This window comes from Lobosporangium transversale (genome assembly GCF_002105155.1).
Source record: "Lobosporangium transversale strain NRRL 3116 chromosome Unknown BCR41scaffold_85, whole genome shotgun sequence".
In the NCBI taxonomy this organism is placed as follows: domain Eukaryota; kingdom Fungi; phylum Mortierellomycota; class Mortierellomycetes; order Mortierellales; family Mortierellaceae; genus Lobosporangium; species Lobosporangium transversale.
The window spans coordinates 23,976-44,280 of NW_019029063.1; the positions used below are offsets into that span (position 1 = coordinate 23,976).

At 42.0% G+C, this 20,305-nt stretch overlaps 9 protein-coding genes across 9 annotated transcripts; 6 read left to right on the top strand and 3 right to left on the bottom strand.

Annotated features, from left to right (window-relative positions):
- Positions 1–1,439: 1,439 nt before the first annotated feature.
- BCR41DRAFT_390834 (hypothetical protein) lies at positions 1,440–3,388 on the bottom strand (the record flags this gene model as incomplete). The annotated part of the gene is made up of 2 exons (XM_022028285.1): positions 1,440–1,635; positions 1,876–3,388. 2 exons carry the CDS (start codon positions 3,386–3,388, stop codon positions 1,493–1,495), a joined length of 1,656 nt encoding a protein of 551 aa, XP_021875328.1. The 3' UTR covers positions 1,440–1,492.
- A 783-nt stretch (positions 3,389–4,171) lies between these two features.
- Positions 4,172–5,710, top strand: BCR41DRAFT_365233 (ATP-NAD kinase-like domain-containing protein). The gene has a single exon (XM_022026128.1). The coding sequence runs from the start codon at positions 4,289–4,291 to the stop codon at positions 5,438–5,440; it is 1,152 nt and encodes a 383-aa protein (XP_021875329.1). The 5' UTR covers positions 4,172–4,288; the 3' UTR covers positions 5,441–5,710.
- A 1,293-nt stretch (positions 5,711–7,003) lies between these two features.
- On the top strand, positions 7,004–9,019 carry BCR41DRAFT_390836 (hypothetical protein). The gene is made up of 4 exons (XM_022028286.1): positions 7,004–7,179; positions 7,305–7,398; positions 7,550–7,966; positions 8,101–9,019. Exons 1-4 carry the CDS (start codon positions 7,123–7,125, stop codon positions 8,913–8,915), a joined length of 1,383 nt encoding a protein of 460 aa, XP_021875330.1. The 5' UTR covers positions 7,004–7,122; the 3' UTR covers positions 8,916–9,019.
- A 30-nt stretch (positions 9,020–9,049) lies between these two features.
- BCR41DRAFT_365236 (phosphatidylethanolamine-binding protein) lies at positions 9,050–10,072 on the bottom strand. The gene is made up of 3 exons (XM_022026129.1): positions 9,815–10,072; positions 9,646–9,713; positions 9,050–9,458 (listed from the first exon to the last, which is right to left on the bottom strand). The coding sequence occupies exons 1-3, from the start codon at positions 9,969–9,971 to the stop codon at positions 9,132–9,134; spliced, it is 552 nt and encodes a 183-aa protein (XP_021875331.1). The 5' UTR covers positions 9,972–10,072; the 3' UTR covers positions 9,050–9,131.
- An 838-nt stretch (positions 10,073–10,910) lies between these two features.
- On the top strand, positions 10,911–12,113 carry BCR41DRAFT_241629 (hypothetical protein). Its single transcript, XM_022020129.1, has 2 exons — positions 10,911–10,956; positions 11,053–12,113. Exon 2 carries the CDS (start codon positions 11,152–11,154, stop codon positions 12,016–12,018), a length of 867 nt encoding a protein of 288 aa, XP_021875332.1. The 5' UTR covers positions 10,911–10,956; positions 11,053–11,151; the 3' UTR covers positions 12,019–12,113.
- Positions 12,114–12,310: 197 nt separating this feature from the next.
- BCR41DRAFT_379402 (WD repeat-containing protein) lies at positions 12,311–13,753 on the top strand (the record flags this gene model as incomplete). Its single annotated transcript, XM_022027214.1, has 5 exons — positions 12,311–12,766; positions 12,900–13,113; positions 13,203–13,312; positions 13,415–13,528; positions 13,622–13,753. 5 exons carry the CDS (start codon positions 12,311–12,313, stop codon positions 13,751–13,753), a joined length of 1,026 nt encoding a protein of 341 aa, XP_021875333.1.
- A 407-nt stretch (positions 13,754–14,160) lies between these two features.
- Positions 14,161–16,363, top strand: BCR41DRAFT_390839 (galactosyl transferase GMA12/MNN10 family-domain-containing protein). Its single transcript, XM_022028287.1, has 3 exons — positions 14,161–14,849; positions 14,953–15,927; positions 16,076–16,363. Exons 1-3 carry the CDS (start codon positions 14,265–14,267, stop codon positions 16,241–16,243), a joined length of 1,728 nt encoding a protein of 575 aa, XP_021875334.1. The 5' UTR covers positions 14,161–14,264; the 3' UTR covers positions 16,244–16,363.
- A 161-nt stretch (positions 16,364–16,524) lies between these two features.
- On the bottom strand, positions 16,525–17,289 carry BCR41DRAFT_290450 (ferritin-like domain-domain-containing protein; the record flags this gene model as incomplete). Its single annotated transcript, XM_022020345.1, has 1 exon — positions 16,525–17,289. A coding segment is annotated over one exon (765 nt), but the record flags the coding sequence as incomplete, so codon positions are not given.
- A 1,839-nt stretch (positions 17,290–19,128) lies between these two features.
- BCR41DRAFT_426893 (hypothetical protein) lies at positions 19,129–20,275 on the top strand. The gene is made up of 2 exons (XM_022030790.1): positions 19,129–19,395; positions 19,545–20,275. The coding sequence occupies exons 1-2, from the start codon at positions 19,218–19,220 to the stop codon at positions 20,126–20,128; spliced, it is 762 nt and encodes a 253-aa protein (XP_021875336.1). The 5' UTR covers positions 19,129–19,217; the 3' UTR covers positions 20,129–20,275.
- Positions 20,276–20,305: the final 30 nt, after the last annotated feature.

Sequence of the window (20,305 nt, forward strand, 5' to 3'; positions counted from 1 at the left end):
GGGTTTGAATTGATTCTATATGTCTGACATCAATGCATGTGTTGTACAACCAAGCATTGGCATGTTTTTTCCATGCAGAAAAATTTTTTCTATCCATTATTGGCCCAGCATTGTGGTATAAACGCGTTTGTCCGATCCGATTCTAAATCTTTTTAAAAGGGAGTCTTATTCAAAACATAATATATTAACATATAAATATTTTATGTCTGTGCTGAACGTTTTAATATCGCGCCGTGGTCTATCCGTTTCTACCCAATGGTAGACAGGGTCCAGCCCAACGGAAGGTGTTCTAGAGGCCATGTTCCACCGGATATCGAAAAACGTGGAATCAGGCCTGATTGATGAACCTTAATGTTATATCCAAACTCTTTCTTTCTATTCCTTTGCCTCATACACATTACTGTCATTATTGTCTGCTGACGTTGGATGCCGTTGAATATTATCTTTAGTTTTAGAAACGATAATTACACTTGTAGCTGCTTAAATATCCCGAGCAGCTCTTGTTCCTACTACCGTTGCTCACTTTCTCACCTCTCTGCTCTACGAAATGATCTTGAGTTTTGTTTGAGTCGGAATCCTTCAAACATTAGATTATGTAATTTTTGATTTCTGCGTCCTTATTTTTTTAATATCTTAAAAGGTCCCTTATATGATTACTTCGCACAAGACATTTTTCAAGATGCAAAGGCGACGTTGCGCAGTGTTATTCTTATAAACGCTGACGTACCTATCAAGACTATCTATTCTCAGCCAGGGCTTTTACCTCCTTGGTCACAGCGCAAATCTTATTCTTAACCACTGAGCTTGCGGTTGATCGTGATTTCAAACGGTACCAGCATTTCCCTCTTGTATTAAGCCTATGCATCAAAAGTGCGCTAGATGGAAAGGAATCTGAACTTAAGCGAAGGGAATCGAATCATTGTTTTTGATCCCGATATGCAATCTACAGGCAAGAGAGTGATCTGGCGTCCATCGCGATAGATAGCAAGTTGATACAAGCAGCAGCAGGGATACGTCAACAGCATTGGCCGTGGCTTAAACATTGTAGGAGACATAATGATGATGGGCGAACCAGAGGGGCTTCCAGTCGGTTACGATAGATAGGTGTCTCAAAACAATTTCAACGAGTATAGATGAATCTTGCTCTGCTAGCTACAGACGGGAATGCAGTAGTGATCATTGAAGTCAGCCTGATTTTGTGATTGTTCATGGCCCATCTCTTCTTCTTCAGGGCCTATCGGCATATATTGGTGTATTAGGCATGCCCAGTGGCTGTTGGATGGTTCAATCGTATACAAGGAAGATATGAGTATTGAATTAGAAAGAGCGCCCGAAGCATTTGTCGATATTTTCCAGGAAAAGAACTTTGGCAAGGGGATTGTCAAGGTTTCAGACTTGTAGGGAATGAAGTTGTAAAACAAATGGATCATGTATGGAGTAGCATTCCACTTCTATTTATTTGTCATTAAATATCACTTTCCTATCGCCGCCATCAATCAATTTCTTCATCATCGAGACTGATATCAGGGCGATGTTCCCGAAGCCATTCTATGACTAACTCATCGTCTTCTTCGTGCAGACCTTGAATGGATACAAGACTAGGCCAGTTTTTGCTCATCCACATGATCTCAGGGACTTTAATACAATGGTCCATTGCACTTATACACAATGTGTGCAATTCTTTGAGTGGTGATAGTAAGCTGAGCCCTGACCGCAGGGAGAATTCGATCCAAATAGTGTTGCTACTCTCATCTAACGCATGGTCCAGGGTCGAGTACCCATTGTTGAGTGCATCTATTACAACTGTTGATCGTGATATTGCTGTTAACGTAGAAGATTCTGAAGGATGCTCTTCCACGTTTGCTGACGACCCACCATCGAAACTAGTATCATCTTCTTCGTCTCCCTCATTTGTATAACCACTCTCATACTGATCTTCAGCATCCAAAAGAGATCCTGTGATGGCCAGGTATTTCAATTTGCTAAGCTTAGAAAGCTGTTCATAAACAAATATTCTTGCTTTTGAGGGTGGAAATAGCCGTTGCTCATCTTCCGTGAGGACACAAGCATCATAGTCGAAGCGCATCGCCAAAGACTCAATTCCGTGGCATGCCCATTGCCTAAAAGTAATGGGGCTATTATGGTTACTAACACTAGTATCCAGATGCTGCCTACCAGAAGCAATGGCCGAAGGTCCTTTTACTCCGCCGTATGCTTCTTTTATCATATCTGCTACATTGACAGAGACATTCCATGCATCCAACCTCCGAAGGCTCCAACACCGTTCAAACAACAGTTGGACCATATGACCCTGGATTCCATATGCAGCGCCGATATCCAACACGGTCAAATCTCTGCAATTTTCAATTAAAGCAACAAGGCTTCTGTCGCCAAATCGGGTGTCTGATGCTCGAAAAGTCTGCAAGTTCGGGAAAGAGGCGATCAGACGAGCGATTGTATCGTCATCCATATCTTCTGTCGAAGAAATATCTAAGTATTTGATTTTGGGGCACCGTCTGGCCAGTCGCTCAGGAAAATCCTGACTAAAATATACTTCCACCGATTCTCTCAAGGAGAGTCGATTGAGTAATGGGAAACGGCTACCGAGATTGAGCAATAAATCTTGCGTGCAAGCAACATTGTCCATACATAACGAGAGAATTCCGAAGGATCCCTTGATCTCGATCTCAGTATCCTGGGACAAATTCCTGATGCCATCTGTAATCTGTTCAGGTGCGCTGGCGATTGGCAAAAGCCCTGATGCAAATTCTTCTCCAGATCCGAAGGGGTGCTTGTAGGCGTGGGTTCCCTTGAAGGAGAGTTCTTGTAAGGAGCTATTACATTGAGTTAGAATGGTCTCGAGCGTGCTAACCTGAAGCGTCTTATTCTCGTCAAAAGCTAGTCTTCTTAAGAAGCGCAGCTCTCCTACTGCATCAACAAGGGCAGAGTAATGGGATGAAGGATCGTCGTGGAATGTGAGTGAGAGGTCTCTCAACTGAGGGTTCTGTAAAAGGAGCCGAACATGGTCTTTTTGGTTGATGAGCGTAGTCTTGGGAAGAACCAAGGTGAGGAGGTTCTCACAGAGAGTATCCTTGTTGCTCTGAGTGTTGAAAAGCAGGCTGATGTCATCGTATCGAGAGCACTTGAGGATACGGATCAATCCACTGTGCTTGCTAAGCGAGTTGCGGAAAGCTGGGTGATGCCAATGTTTGCCAGCATCGATTGTATACCAGAGGATGGGGAGCCATGCAGCATTGCATGCACGACTAACACGTAAACATGCAGCGATGGTGCTGCGGTCAAGAACATGGGCGATGCGCTGGCAGATCTCGGGTAATGAGAAGACCTTGGCGACTGCATTAGACCGATCTTGCCCAAGAAGAGACATGGTGAGCAAGAGATGCATTAGACGATGCCCTCCAGAACAGAGTAAGTTTCACTCTTGTAACAAATTTCACATCCAATAGAATTCTATGTTTGTGGACAAACTGCCGTGTTTTAGTGCGACAACGAGTATGAGCTTGAACAAAGGGCTAATATGTTACGTTTGGAGGCCATTCCATATGGGGGTTTACTATCGTATTCAATGAAGATTTCAGATCATAATAAACACCTTTCTTTCGTTCTCGTTACATCTTATATTTCTGGCATCTGAGGGTCCTTGTTAAAAAAAAATTTATGATTCTGGTCATTTTACATATGTTCATAATGATGCTCAGCTGAATAGCCTCGCCATGGCCACAGGTACTGTTCATATTCACTTACCGCCAATACTCTGCAAGATACGATTTCTTCAGTTCACAATATCCACCCGACACATTGTACGAAAGCCCTACACGAGCTCCACAGTGCTTTCTTGCCAGAAGAGGAAGGACCATACTGGGCCGAAAGGAACGGCAATTTGGAGAAACAGGAGGTGTTGTCGAAATTGACAAGGCCTTAACGGCTTCAGAAAGCAATACGCCTGTTAATAGTAGAGAGGATCATGTCTCGTCTTAAATAGTTATGACTCAGCTTGGCAGTCGTAGTAGTATTTGTCAACACTCTCCACCGACATCTCTCTTCTTTTGCCACCAATCCTTAAATGACCAATCCCCTTATTTGCACAGCCTGCCAATACGTAACAAAAACGACGCTCCCAATAGATGGCGCGATAGTTGCGCAAAAAGTATTTGAGGTGAGCTAGCGGCTCTTATCGTTTATCTCTGTCATTCATTCTCCTTCTCACTTCCTCACTCATTCTCATTTCCATTCTCATCCTCATTTGAATTCTATCATCCTCATCAACATGGGCATCCTTCCGATGTCTGACAAGTTTCCGCTTTTGGTCGTTTTGAACCCAAACTCTGGCACGAAACAGGCCCGTGAAGTCTGGGAGTCTATTGTCCAGCCTGCACTTAATAAGGCCCAGAAACCTTTTACTCTGATTGAGAGCGTTGCGCAAGGATATACTCAATCATACTTTTCCAACAACATCAAACGTATTATCATAGACCTTGTTCAATCGCTCAGCTTAGTCAATGACGAGGGCAATATCACTCGACCAAGTACTGCCACTCTACAAATTATGGTCCTTGGTGGAGATGGGACGGTCCATGAGATCGTAAATGGTGTCCTTCGAGGCGTGGAAGGGACCGCTTTTGTCTCAAATGAGTTCCGACCCAAGGTGGAGCTTTCAATCATCCCTACAGGCACAGGGAATGCTATCTCCACGAGTCTTGGCGTCAATGGACCTCAAGATGCATTGGATCGCTTTCTGAATGGAAACACAACGCCATTACGCCTCATGTCCGTGTCAACAAAGACGTCTAATAATCTTTGGGAAATTTCTGTGTACACCGTTGTGGTGAATAGCTATGGATTGCACTGCGCAACAGTGTATGACTCTGAAGAGTTTCGGCACTTGGGTAATGAACGGTTCCGTCAAGCAGCCATGAAAAATATAGAGAATCTGAAACAGTATGAAGGACAGCTAATGTTTTATGGCCCACTGCAAAGCTATAATCGATCATCGGCATCTTTCGTTACCGCCATTAATACTGACAATGATGATAATCGAAATGACGGTCTCGATAATGTTACGGCCTCCCTTTCAGGGCCATTCACATATCTGCTGATTACAAAACAAGCCTCGCTTGAGCCTGGATTCACGCCTACGCCGCTTGCACATACTTCAGACGAATGGATGGATGTGCTAGCACTCCAGAACGTGGGCAGGGATGAGATTATTCAAATGTTTGGAGCCACAGCAACAGGTCAGCATATAGAGCAAGAAAAAGTCGAGTATTTCAAAGCAAAAAGGATTGAAATGGAGACGCCTACACAGGGTCGTTTGTGCATTGATGGCGAGTTCCTGACTATCAAAGGTGGATATGAGGGTCGCGTACGTTTCGAAGTGGTACCAGACGTGAACACACAAATCTTTGGGGTGTACGTGTAGAAGCATAGTGTAGACGTGGGTTAGCTGAACAGCGAAGCTCGATTCTGTCGCGCGGAAAATATGATGATCGCATCTTGCAAGTTTATTATTATTATTATTATTATTATATTTCGCGCACTAAATGATTCCCAGTCCAAGTTTGCCAGTTTTCATCCATTTGTACATTCAATCTTCTACACATGCTAGATACTCTCGTTTCCCTCCTACCTTAACTACCTAAAATGAACAATAAATAGAGCAGATAGTAACAGACATGCTCTACTTCCAGACACTTTCCCTTAAATACCCTCATTTCTCACAGGTCAAAGGGACTAAAACACGCATATTATATTCTTACTGTTAATCAAATGATCCGATTATATAATGCTTTGTAATCCTCTAGTACACTTTGCAAATGAAGCTTTTTTAATGTCAATGTGGTTTACGGACGTAGTACTGTAAGATTTAGTCAGAGGGAGTCGTATAGATCTTGTTAATATATCCTGGTTAAAACACAGCCAATCAATTTTGCTTGCACACACGGATGCAACACCATATCTTTATTTCAGTCAAACACTCCTTCACAACGGCGATTGTTGTGGAAAGATAAGAGGGTTTATTGCACTCACAACTATCACTCTAAATTCGACCGGTCCAGTCTTTATAGCATCAAACCATTTTTGTGCGCTGGCTGGAAGAATTTATTAGACTAACTGAATTTAATAATATTCATGTTCTAGATTGCCAAAATGAAGTTCGAAAATTTCTTCTTGGTTGGCATGTTTTAAAGCGATGAGGAAAAGAAGAATATTCTGTCCTATATTCTACCATGAAGGGCCATATGCATGCTGGTTTTTAAGCTCTTCAGCTAAATAGGTCTGAAACCCCAGCATTACAATATGCATTATATAAAGCATCAAGCGCCAGCCAAGGGATACTGTAGCGAGAAAGATGAAATGAAAAACTCGTTCATAAAAAGAACAATTCTGAGCCCGCTGTGGCGACAAATAATGATCCTGTTGCTGTGCTCGACTTTTTTTTTTACGGTTTTTGTGTGTGGCGTTTAGCAACCAAGTAACAAACCAACAAACAGAGTTGAGAAACTGTGTCTATTTGTGCATATTTTCCTCCGAGGAGTTATTTCAGACAACATGGGTATAGTTATATATATATGATACGAATCAGTCATATCAATTGGCGAGGATACAATGCTGTCAAACAAATCGTATTGGATCCTTTGCATCCCATTCCATTGTTTCTGTAAAAATCTTATGAGATAATGGGGTTCTATTAGTAAATACTGAACTGTCGCTGGGTTGCCCAATTGCTTTGCACAGCCATATTTTAAAGTAACCAGAGATCCATTGGGCGGGATAACTCTGTGTCAGTAGCTCTGTATCAGTAACAGATTTCATGTCAGATTAGTACTGAAGTTGAGTGTGGGGGCGGTAACTTGAGCAGTACAATCGGGAATGGTTGTTGTTTTGGACATTTGTTGTACGTAGATTTATGACGGTATTTTAGATTAGAGGATCAAAAAGAATTCGGTATAAAAAGTATAAAAAGTAACCTTTTTCACTCTTACTTTTTTTTCCTTTCACTTCTCTCCCCTCGAATCACATCCTCGCCACGTTTTTTTTCACCACAGTTCCTGATACTTTCCGCAACGTAAAATACCTTTCATTCACGATCCATCAAGGAACATGGGTTTGAGAGACATACTACGTGCTGCTGCTACATTAGCAGCGCTCGTTACTTTGGTAATAATAAAAGTGCTTTTATTTTTTATTTTTTTTCTACAGCCATAATAGTGACAACAGTATACAACAAGAGAAGATACTAACATTACATTCAATATACATGTTTCTTTCTTTCTTTCCTCAAGGGTTTCTCCTTCGTTGGTGTAAAGATGAACGATCCACCAGAACAGAGTAGATCACCACTAACTGGTTTCCCTACATGGCACGGGACAATTCCAAGTACGTTGGAAAAAAAAATGTGGCAGTGACAAATAAATTTTTGTCTGGAACCAAACGAAAAAGTTAATTTGTACTGCGCCCACAACGGAGTTTCGAAGTTTCTGTTACTCATCGCACAACTGCTCTTTTTTCTTTTTCTATTTCATTTTAGACGAAGACAAAGAGGTGAATTATGCATTTGTCCTGGCAGCGTTACTCTTCACCGTTGGTGCATCGTATCTATCTCACCGTGCGACCAAGTCACCTTCCCGGTCGCTGACAGGATTCGTGACACTTTCGACCGGTAATGAAGAATCGTCGGTTCAGGTGAACGAGCTTATTCAATACTACATCGACGCCACCACGATTTCTGTTGTCGGATACATTTTCTTTGATGTCGGAAAGATCTGGGCTGTTGTCGGTGTACTCCACAATTTATTAGAAGTGGCGCTGCTGCTTACATTTCTTCAAGGAGGGCGTGTTACCAAGGTGTCCTTTGGGTTATATTTGTTTGTCTATGTTTGCCTAGTCATTTTGTTTAGTGTCTATCTCGACTGGCCCAAGGACGCCATTTTTTTCCGCTGGCAGGGTAAGCGTTTTGAACAAAAAAAAAAATAAATTAAAAAAAATGGTAGAGCATGGAAAAGCCTTGGAATGTTTTAACACAGGGCGTCCGTACGTGTTTGCTAACAACAACTACTTTCTTTTTCAATATTATTTTAGGACTATGCTCTGATTTTGGTTTAGTCATTATGTTTGTACGCATCTTTATTTCTACCAAGAAGCAGCTTGAAGCATTCGGAAATCGTGATCTCCATGATGAAGAGCTCGCCAGAGCACAAAGCGTCGTTGAAAGACTCGCTCAAGAACAAGAACGCAGTGGTAGTATCGATGCTCTTGCCATCCATCATCCAAAAGCTGGTGATAGAATAGCCCATACAGCGGGACCTTCAAGTGCGACCGTCGCCGTCAACAGCCCGTTGGATTATCTTCAGTCTGGTTTGAAGAAATTTGTAGCCCTGCCGCCTACTCCTCCACAGAGCCATCAACCCAAAGATCGTAGTCCTGAGAGCACACCCCGTTCACAACATCAGGCTCATTTTGATGGGGAGACTGTGCATGTGCTTGTAGGCGACGACAGCGCCAACGTAGATGCCAATGACTGCACACGACCTGTAGTACGCACCCTGAGCAAGGATAAATCCATCTGGGGCGTTGAGTGGTACAATCCTAATCAACTCTTGATTTTGATAGCAGCCTCAGTGTTCCATTTAGTTGGTAATGTTTTGGTCACAATCTGGCCTCGTAGCATGTATGCTCTTGCCGCCTTCCAGTTCTCGTATGGTGTGGTGTTCCCGTTGTATGCCTACTATCTCTATGTCGACAACCATGCATTGCGACAGACCAAGGTCTATCTACCCCAGTTCACAAAAGTAAAGACGTTCACTGTCATCTGTTTGACCTTTATTGGCGCAACTCTCACCATCCGTCTAGCCCTCTATTTCTCCACTCGTCCCGCCAGTGGAAGTGTATTTTAAATAGAAAGTAGTTCACTGCAATCGCTTCTATTTCATATTTTCCTTATTCCTTACTATGTAGCTTGTAAAGCACATAGCTATACTATTATTTATTTGATCTCTTGTAATACAATTGTAAAAAAAAAAAAATTAATTGGCCTTCAACATTGAATTTTTTTATTAGCTAAAGAAGAAGTGTTAAAAGAAATTTTATCTTTTTGTTTCTTTCCTTGTCTTTCAAGGGTTCTCTGCAAAGTAATAATTGGCGCCGACTAACTCGAGTCCTGCTTGGGATGTGAATTCTTTGGTGTTAAACTTTGGGCGATCAGTCAGAGGGGTTGTCAGGGCTGAAGCATCGCTAGATGATGTCTGCTTGAACAGTAAAAAGATGTAACGATGTGGTCCCGAGCCCGCTGGAGGTGCTGGACCCATATACTCTGTAAGAACATTCCCCTGCGAGACATCTGCAGGCTGGAAATCAGATGCACCAGAGATGTTTGTGACCGTCCAGTGACGGAACTCACGATTCTTGGGATTCGCACGGCTTGGCGCATCAGGATCCGTCTTACACATTCAATCCATGACATCAATTTACACACAGACAGTTCGTTAGTAGAATCTCTCAAGACAAAATGATGCCTTGAACAACGAAATTAATTTTCAATACGTATTCTCCCTCCAACGTTATGTTTTTGGAAGAGGATTCTTAACAAGCGTGAGAAAAAAAAAGAAGGACGTGAAATTTCCATACCAAGATCAATGTGTACTTGTCATCAGGATTCTCGACTTGGAAGGAAATCTGGGGAGGATTCTGAGTGTCTGTCAAGTATTGAAAATATAAATTCAAAATGTCAGAGGATATTTACAGACGTCAAAAAAAAAAAAAAAAAAAACGGATATGGAGTTCAGAAGAAATGTACCTTTGACAGGCAAGGTGTTGCCAAGCGCAACCTCCAGACCATCGCCGTAGCTGATGACAAGCATGGTCTTGGGTTGGAACGAGTCGAGAAGATCAGGGATGATACCATCCTTCTTCAAGGCGGATTCAGTTGCTTGATCACTGGTGATAAGAGGCATGATTGGGTCGCTTTATTTTCTTATTGTTGAAACAAAAAAAAGTGAAGAAGAGTGAAGAAGAGTGAAGAAGGAAGAAAAAAGGGTAAAGGTGTAAAAAAAAATGACGTTTGAATGCAGAATCGCAATGAGACGAAACAGTCACTCGCGTTGTTTGCGTCGAGCAATCGTCAACGAGATTACCAACAAAACTAAGCAAGACGGATATACCCAGACGATGTGCCCAAGCTGAAATAAAAAGCTGTGCAACTATTGATAGCGTCAAGGTGTGCCAATCCCCAATGTCGCTTACCACTTTTCACAGTACTTGAGCTGCTTTTACTTTTTGGATCAGAATGGTTTATCGGACCCCACTTGGTCACACGATAGTGCAATCGAGATCGCATATCTTTTTTTTTGGATGCTTTATTCAGTTATTCATGCTGTTGCAGCTGAAGGAGGTTCGAATATCCGATTTCTTGTTGGAGTCATCGGTCGCGAGGAATGCTCCAGTGGCTTGGGTCCGCGGGAATCCTGCGCGGGACAGGGGAGTCTTTCAAGAAACATTAATGGTAAGAGAAAATGAAGTAGGAAAGAAAGGAGAAGGGAGGACAAAGACCTGATCAGATTCAATTTATTAGATCAACATTCTCTTCTCCTTTCGTCTTGTTTCATTAGTTTCATCCCATTTCAGCAACTCGTCTTCTCAAGATCTTGAAAGCATCCCACCTTATTTATTTTCCTACTCATTTTTGCTACATTTCATTGCTTCCACCAGCCAGTGTACGACTTCTCGTGCGTGTTGTACAGATCCTGAAGTTTTTACAGTCTTCATTCGTCTCTTTCCATGTCTGCGTGTATGCATGTGTGAAGAAGTGGATCATATCAATTGAGTTAAACTTGCCACTGCATTCATCATTACCAACTGTGGAGCTATTCAGATCCGCGAAAGCATTCTTTTGTTCATAATCTTTCGTCCATATCTCTGCAGTGTACTTTGTTTCTTGAAGTATGTTATGGCACAGGGCAATAATTGATATATTGAATGTGTAAATATTTGTATGTCCTCTATATCTGATAAAACATCTTCCTTGATTGTGTATAGCTTATCCGTTGGATCCACCTTGTTCTGCTGATTGCTGATTCAACCGATTAATCAATTCTAAAAATCCAAACGTAAGTCAAGGCCAGCGGAAGGTTCGGTATGATGGCTTCGACGGGGCCTTCATCTCGGAATAGACAAACAGGAGGCACTTCACATGAGGCATCGTCCTCGGCAGCAGCCTCAGAGCAGGCTGTTTCCCGATCTGCCTTGACAACCTCTCGGGCAAATGCCGCTCTCTCACAGACCATATCGGGGATTTCTGCCACAGGAAGATCCATTTCGTCACTTGTGTCGTCAGGATTACAACAACCAAAACACCGTATCATGGAGTTTGTCCATGCGTTCGATGTCTCCGAGCTGGCATCGTCAGCTCGGCATACACTCTCGACTACCAGTAGTATTGTGTTCTCACCATTGACAGTACAGGCGGTCAAAGGTGATTTAACCGGGATAGCAAACCTGACTGGATTATCGGGTATGGCGCCTCATCTGATGGCAGGCCAGTATCTTAAGCGTGCGACAGCAAATGCACAGGCTTTGACTCTTACAGGTGCTACACAGCCAACACCTATACCAGCCGATCAATTACTCACGGAAGAGATTCCAGACCCGGGAGCTAGAGTTTCACTCTTTCAAGGGTTCAGAGCATCATATCCAGGACACTCAAAAAGCGGAAAGCGAAGCAAGCACCATCAGCGGAGGCGGAAGAATGGGTTTGGGGAGGTGGATGAAGATGATCCCAACAAAGCATTCTCCTCATTGTTGAGCGAGCGAGAGCGGACGATTAAAGAGCAAGTTAAGTTGCAGACACAAAAGACCGTAATCCAGTCGGAAATTGACCAGATCACTGCCTCCATTGAGACTCTACAAGCCAAGCAAGCGAATCTTGGATTCAAACTAAGCAAGCTGACCGAGCGTGAAGATGATCTCGCTGATACATGTAAGCTTTGCATTAGGAATAGATGAATAAGCATTTCTGCTGTCGGATTTTTTTTTTTTTACTCTCGCTGAACCAATACATCGATCTTGATCCTATTTCATTATAGTGGCAGAACTGAACGACAAGCTGGCGTCCATATCAGAAACGAGCAAGCATCGAGAAGGAGAATGTAAGCACGAAGCATCATAACTCATGCACGGATCTTCATTTATTGATGCAAGGCTTTGTCCTGGTATAATGACTGTTTTCTTCTTTGCATTTGCACGTATAGCTCTTCAATTGGAATATAGACAAGAGACAAGGGATTCTGGGACCTGCATGCATACATTCTATGGGCACGATGGTATCATTACTAGCCTTGATTTGAACGGACCCTATGGAACTATGGTAACAGCTTCGAGGGACAAGACGACACGTGTGTGGGATCTGACAACCTTTAAATGTCTTGGTCAACTTCCTGGACATGAGGACTATGTAGAATGTATGCAACTTGCTCAGCACACGTTGGTCACAGGATCGAGAGATAATACAATCAGGACATGGAATTTGGCAGATCTGAATCATGCTCGTCATAACTCTCGATCATCATCACCCTCACCGTCCGAGTCTAGTATTCGTTCCGGCCATATCAACGGAAAATCGGCTGATATGGAAAGTGAGGACTATTCACGGTCATCAATAGAGACCGTTGAGGTCTTGAACAGTTGTTGGACAAGCACACTCGTCGGACATACTGGACATGTGACATGCCTGTACTATGAGGATGAAAAACTGGTAAGTTTGATAGATCAGTGTTCTTTTTAGTTTTTCCTCTTTTTTTGTGGTCAAGTAGCGATATAAATATGCTCGCTTTGCCAACCCTTTCCGGCTCGTTATGTCTCTCGTTATTCATTAATAACTGAAATAGCTTTCTGGATCGAATGACAAGACAATTAAAGAATGGGACATGACCACAGGTCAATGTGTTTTAACTATGGATCTTCTCTGGGCTATGGGCACTTCAAATACATGGTCGGACTGGATGACTGAGACACCGGATCAGAGCTATGTCGGGGGTCTTCAGTTCTGGCAGTGTGCGCTTTGCAGTGGAACCATTGACGGAGCTATCCGCATGTGGGATCGTAAGTGAGATGATGGTTATGATTTAATAATGGATAGTTTTACAACCTAGAAAGCTCATGTTTTGTTCCTTCTGATGATACCTTTACAGTCCGAACAGGTCAATCGCATAGGACGCTAGCTGGTCACACTGGCCCTATAACGTCTTTGCAGTTTGATGAGTATCATGTAGTCAGTGGAAGTATGGATAGGAGCGTGCGGGTATGTATAATTTCATATTTACTTACCTTTATTTCTTTTTTCTTTATCAACAAGCTAATGGCTAGTATGACTCTGACCATTTTATTGCATTGATCGCTCTAGATATGGGATCTCAGGACTGGAGCTATTCAGGAAATTTTGCAGTATGATGATCCAGTACGGAGCTTGCAATTCGACGCCTCTAAAATTACTATTGGATCTGGAGAGAGTCTCAAGGTAAAAAAAAAAAAAAAAAAAAAAAGTTCATTAGGATGGTGTTGCAATGCCAGCTGCTTATTTAATACAATGGTTATTCCATCACTTGAATAGATTTATGACAGAGTATCACAGCAGCATTCGTATTACACTGGGCACACTAATACGGTGGAAAGCGTACGGTTCAATGACTCTGTTATCATTTCAGGAGGCCAAGACTCGACAGTAAGATTATGGAGTCGGTAGAATTTATCCCTTTTATAATAAATTAAGATAAAAACAGTAGTAGAGAACTTGGCTTTACAAATGTGATTATTGAATAGATCTACGGTAGTTTACTATCCAATTTCAATCTGACAGAGCTTTAGAATTGCAGGGAATGCTCGGTCTGATGAAGCCGTTGCTTATGACAAAGACAAACCAAAAATAGAGACGGATATAAAACAAAAGAGATATGGATGGGGCATGTGTATAACATTAGGACATCATCGTATAGCAGCCAGGTGACACTAGCGACGGGCAAACTTTTTTTATATTTATTTCATGGACAAAAATAAAGAGGGCACTGTCCATTGTGCCACTTCCAACCAGCCCAAATCTAAAAAGCATTACTCTTCTATCTTTCTTTTTTTTTTTTTTTTTTTTTTTTGCTTTCTTACATTCATTCTTCATTCTTTTTCATTCTTTCTCGTCATTTGCGTCCTTCCATTTCGTCTGCTCCATTTCTGTCTTTTCTTCCACATTTCACTCCACAAACATGCCTGTGCGAAAGATTTATTGGTTGGCAGCTGCGATCTTCGTCCTGCTAATCGTAGCCACGCGCCATAAGGAAACACTTTCGTCTTATTATCCACAAGCCGAGGATAAGGATGATCGGGATGTATATAGACCTCCATATGGTGGATATAAACCTCCACCAATAATAGAAAAGCAGCAGGATCTGCAACAACAACAACAACAACAACAACAACAACAGCGGCAGCAGCAGCAGCAGCAACTGCAACCACAGCCACAACCGCCTAACACGTCCAAAAAGTACGATACCCTGATTGTGATTCCATCGAGCTGGACTCAGATGCAGAACCGTCGATGGGTACGTGAGACTGTGTTTGGGATTCATAATAATTTGGAGCCTTGTAAGAAATACGATGGCAGGATCATCTACAAGTTTTATATCCATGGTCGTACCACTTGGCTCAAGTCTGGTATTCACAGCGCCCAATTCATGCAAGGTCAAGTCCGGAATCTCTATAGTGAATTTATGGAATATAACGACTGGTATTTTACCAATAAAACTGTAACAAATCGACATACGATCTGGGGCGATGCACTGGACTGGGCTGTAAGGATACTTTTTTTTATTTTATTTTATTTTTATCTTGGGTCAAGCTAATGAGAAAGAATGAAACAGCATTATCTCACATCCATTTTTTTCCTTATTTCAGGTCAATACATTTATTCCAAATGAAGAGATCAAGATTGATAAGGTCTTAATCTTTGATTCAACCACGGTCGTCAATCTACCAAAGATGGAAGAGGCTATTACCAAACAGTCTGCAGGGCCTAATGGATTCATTCACATTTGGGGAGAAAAGACAACGCAATTTGCAGCCTCGGTTTCGTTCCAGGTGGCGGAGCTGCTACTGAAGAACCGCAATGCAATCAAAGAGGATCACAACCTGGCTGATTTATTCACAGCGGCTACCCTATACTACACTAACCCGCCGCCTGCTTTCAAAGTCACCAAGGATGAAGGTTTACTTTGGGAGAGTGACATTAGACAGATCTCTGCAACAACCACTGTGGTGGGACAAGTATTCCAGCAGGAAGACTGGGCTCCACTTGCAGCCAAGCTAATGATCCAGCCTACTTTACCTTGCGCTGTTGATCAGGATCGCAAGAAGAGTATTGCAGTGTTGACCTCGTCGTACATTTATGCGGACATGTGCATGGCCGAAGCATCCCTTCCCTCTGCAATGAATAAGCGAACGTATGCAGCTAAGCATGGCTATGATTTTGTTGCTCGTGCTGCTGAGTTTGCACAGGAGGAATTCAGACATCGGCGTCTGGTATGGGGCAAGATTGGAGCAATTCAAAAGACACTACCTCATTACGAATGGCTTCTTTGGATGGATATGGACGCTGTTGTCGCCAACATGGATAAGGATGTGCGTGAGATTATCCAACTTGCAGAGGAGCGAAGCCTGAAGGAGGGTAAAGGCAAAGACATCGGGCTGATTGTTTCAAGGCCGCTCAAAGATAAAATGATCAACGCTGGCGTGATGTTGATCAAGAACACGGAGTGGAGCCATCGATTCTGGAGTGAGGTTCAGAGGCGTAAGGATTGGTACAACAGATCACCGAGCTATGAGCAAGGAGCGATCTGGGAGACGATGCAGGAGCCGGAGTGGGCATCTGGGGTAAGGATATTTTGCTGGCACTGTTTGTTGATTTACAATCTATTATATAAATTTAATTGCGACTCTGCTGACTATGATATGTCTTTTTTTTTTTTTTTTTTTGTTATTTATTCTTGTGTTATAAAAAAAAAAAAAAAAAAAAAAAAAGGTTTATCTCTTTGACCGTGATGATCATACTATGAACACATTTCCAAAGTATTATGAGGAGGGTGATTTTATTATTCACTTTGCACCCGATGGTTGCCCTGCTGTGCCAGTTCTTGAGGCTCTACACAAGATCGAGGCAGGGGAAAGTGCTGTTGGTGTTGGTGTTTAGAAGTAAAGGTTACATGCACACATTCAAGAGAATCAAGAGAATCAAGAGAATTATGGGTGCCTAATTAGATGTTCGCTTTTGTATTTTTATGTCCACCCGACTTGACAATTAAAGTTATATGAATACATTTTTATTATGGAATACTAGTTGATGGTTCTGTACAACAGAGTAGACAGTAATAAGGCGAAGATTTTCCAACTCTCATCAGTTCATCAAATTGGAGATAAAAGTAAATATACACATGTATATATATATATTTAGTGAATGTGATTGCCGCTGAACAGCAAGGTAGGGCCAGCCAAGATATTGTCGTTGTCGCTGGTGGCGTTAACAGGGGTGTCATCACTGGTAACGAAGACATAAGTGTAACCGACAGCATCAGCGGGAAGAGTGCAGTTGTTGCGAGGGGAGACAGCGGACTTGCTTCCGCACAAGAACTGGCAATAAGTACTGTTGGAGTTTTGGGAATCCTTGCCTTCATAGTTAGTGGTGACTGTGTACGAGTTCTCGGGGACGGTAGCTGTCAAGGCAGGGTAAGGCTTGATACCGATATCATAGGGACACTCGGCGATATAGGTAGAGACGATTGTGATGGCCTGTTTGAGGCTCAGGGCTGTATCAATTGGATAGGGAAAACCAACCTGACCCCAAAGCTCATTGAGGTACGAAGCTTGACGAGCCTCTGCAGTGGTGACACCAGCAATGGCATTTTGTAATTCACTAGGCAAATGTAACAAGTTAGCCGGAGTACCGAGGTAGGCGGATGTGCCAGCATTCTCCAACAGTTGAGCAGTAGCCAGGAACTTTGTCAGATCCTCCAATGGAAATTTGTAGGTGCAGGGAGGGTTAGGTTTGCCGTTTTGTTTCTGAATGGCGGAAGTCAAGTAGGAGACATGGGCATTTTCTTCAGCACTAATGAGGGCGAGGCGGTTGCGGACCTTGACATCAAACCCAGCATCAGTGAAAGCGGAATCATTGAATCGGGCGAGCCCCTGCTTGTAGAATTCAGCCTGGAGGTTCTCAAGAGTCAAGGCCGTGTTCATTATATCGTAAGGGGCTTTTGCGACAGGCGCAGCCGAGACGGCAGCAGCGACAAAGGGGACAATAACACTGGCAAGGATGGAGAAGCGCATGGCTTTTATTTTTTTCTTTGATAGTTTGAGAGCGTTGTGGTGAGAAAGATGAGAGATTGAAGTTAAGGCAGCTGATTACTTGAATGATTAGCTAGTTGTTGCTGATGAGATTTATGGAGGGGAAGTCTTTCTTTTATAGTTTTTTCTTTCTTTTTCTTTTCTTTCAAGGCGAGAATAAGACAGAATATGAGGTAAGGGTGTCGTTCCTTCGTGTAGTACTCAAACGTCTCTGGTGAAAAACCTTTGTGAATGTGTTTGGATGAATGAAGGCTATTGAGGTCAGTTAGGAAAAAAAAAAAAAAAAAAAAAAGAATCCTACAAAAGCGCGTTTTGTTTCTTCGTATTCTTCCATTGTTGTTGCTTGTTGTCTTGTTCACAAAGGTAAGCGTTCATTGTGCATGTATTTGATGCATTTGGGGAGAGTAAATAGTTTAAGACTAGCATCTTGTTTAAACACTGTGGGTTTGTCTGGTGATCGAATAAAAAAATGCGAATTGTGTTTCAATCAGCTTGAATTGATTTGTACGACACAGATCTCATCGCGTTTTTTTTTTTTTCGTCTGTGTGTCTAGGCTGTCTTTCATATCTTTGTGGCGGCCTTGAAAGGACTCTTCCTCCAAAGAAAAGGGTAATGCAATATTTTCGTAAAAACAAAAAGAAAAGAAAAGGAAATAGCAGAGGACTGTATGATAGTGATGTAGCATCAATCTTCAAGGACACATTGGAGTGATTGTGGGTGGATGTAAGCGAGGTCATCTTAACAGCAACAGAGCAGATTGGCTGCTGTTTTGGCTCTTTAGTCTCTGGTGGATCCAGATATTTTTCCAGGGTGTTTTGCAAATCATTTCTCTTTTGAAAATTAGCCTAACTGAATAAAACACTATAACAACAATAATTATCCGACCATGACCTCAAAATGAGCAGGATTTTGCGCTTCTTGCAGCGAGCGCCTTTTGGCAATAAGCATTTTGACTTTGCAAGTTTATTCCAATGCTTCCAATCTCGCTCATTCCCTCTATTGCGACAAACAGTTTCTTGATTATTACGCATAAAAAATAAAAACAAATACAAAATGAAGATAAAAAGTCAAAATAAAAATAAAAGTCGATTTTCTTTTCTTTTTCTTTTTTTCTTTGCATTCCGGTTCGGACCAAGAGAAGTCGATAAAGAACCAAACATGTGATATATACAGATTAATGCTCTGGGCAATTAGACCATTATTTAGACCCTTAGACTTGAAGAGTTGTAATACAAAAAAGTTTTGTCTACGAATGGCAATTACACGTTTCTGACTTTATTTTTATTTTTATTTTATTTTTTTATTTTTTTATTTTTTTTTCTGTTTGGTTTTTTGGTGCTGAAGGTCTAAGAACCCGTATTGTATTTTGAGGCGAGACTTAACCTACACGCTCAGTAGCTGTGCCCGGTAGTCTGAAGAATACACGGCTAGTATATGTCATGTTCACGCTTTGGGCTTTTGTATTTTCTGATCTGTGCCATCTCAGTAATCAGATCAATTGTAATCCAACTCCAAATTATATTTTACACATTTATGAGCAATGCACAGCCATTCAAACATTCATTCCCGAAAAGGCGATCTCCCCACTCACAGTTGATACAAAATGTACAAAATGCAAAAACAAACATTGGTCATCTCTGGCTTTTCTTCTCTTATTTTAGAACCCTGGCTGGAATTTTCTTCCTTTTTCTCTCTTTTGTTTTCTCAACATTCTATTTTCTATCCCCCCTTTTTTTTTTTTATTTTTTTTTATTTTTTTTTATTTTATTTCTTTTAATTCGCTCTTGCGCAACAAACCTCTCTCTTCTTTCTCAGATTCAACATGGGCCAATGGTACGAAAGTATAAGTGAGGACCTTGCGGAATGGATAAAGAAACAAAAAATCTTCTTTGTCGCAACAGCGCCTTTGGACGCCCAAGGTTGCGTCAATTCATCGCCCAAGGGCCACGATGCTCTGCGTATCCTCGGTCCTAACCAAGCTTGCTATTTGGAAATGTCAGGTAAGTTTTTTTTATTCTTTTTCTTTCTTTTTCTTTCCAATGTTCCAATACCTCAATATCGCTTCTATGACGATTCTTTCGATCGAAGAAACGGAATAAACTTTTTTTTTTTTTTTTTTTTTTTCCTTCTTTCTTTTGTTGAATAATAGGGTCTGGTATAGAAACTCAGAGTCACCTGGAAGAAAATGGTCGCATTACGCTCATGATGGCTGCTTTTGAAGGGGGGCCTCGTATTTTGCGTCTGATTGGTACGGGCCGGGTGGTCCGCCTTGATACACCGGAATTTAACCAACTTCTGGAGGATCATTATAAAGGCTCACAATTGTATGAGAACAATGGAAAACGAGCAATCATCATGGTGGATGTTCGCAAAGTCGGAACCACCTGTGGATATGCAGTACCTTTCTATGACTACCGTGGAGAACGGCCCACCCTGATGAATCATTGGGCAAAAAAAGATAGGGAGGCAATGAAGAAGTATTGGCTAACGAGGAATACGTACAGTTTGGATGGGTTGCCTGGAATGAGACATGAGATGCTAGGCCCAGAGTGGGCAGGTAAAAATAGACAAGCAGGAGAGGCGATTATATTGCCCAAGTGGGCCACACATTCACCTTTCAACATCTCTGCTTGGTTCAAGTCAGGATCCAATTCTTCAAATGCAACCATTTTGGCCACTGGCATAGCGATTGGCGCAGGAGTGGTTACTTTGATCAACAACAGAAGAAGATAGCCTTTTTTTATTTTTCTTTTACTGGCGCACTCGCAGTAAAAGAAATAGCGCAGCACATGTTAATTTGCTCTTTACACGAGAAATAAAATAAAATATATTCGGGAAGAGAGGAGGCTGAACTTAGTCTAGGAACCCAGTTCCCACGCCACCATCATGGGCTTTTTCCCTTACAAAAAA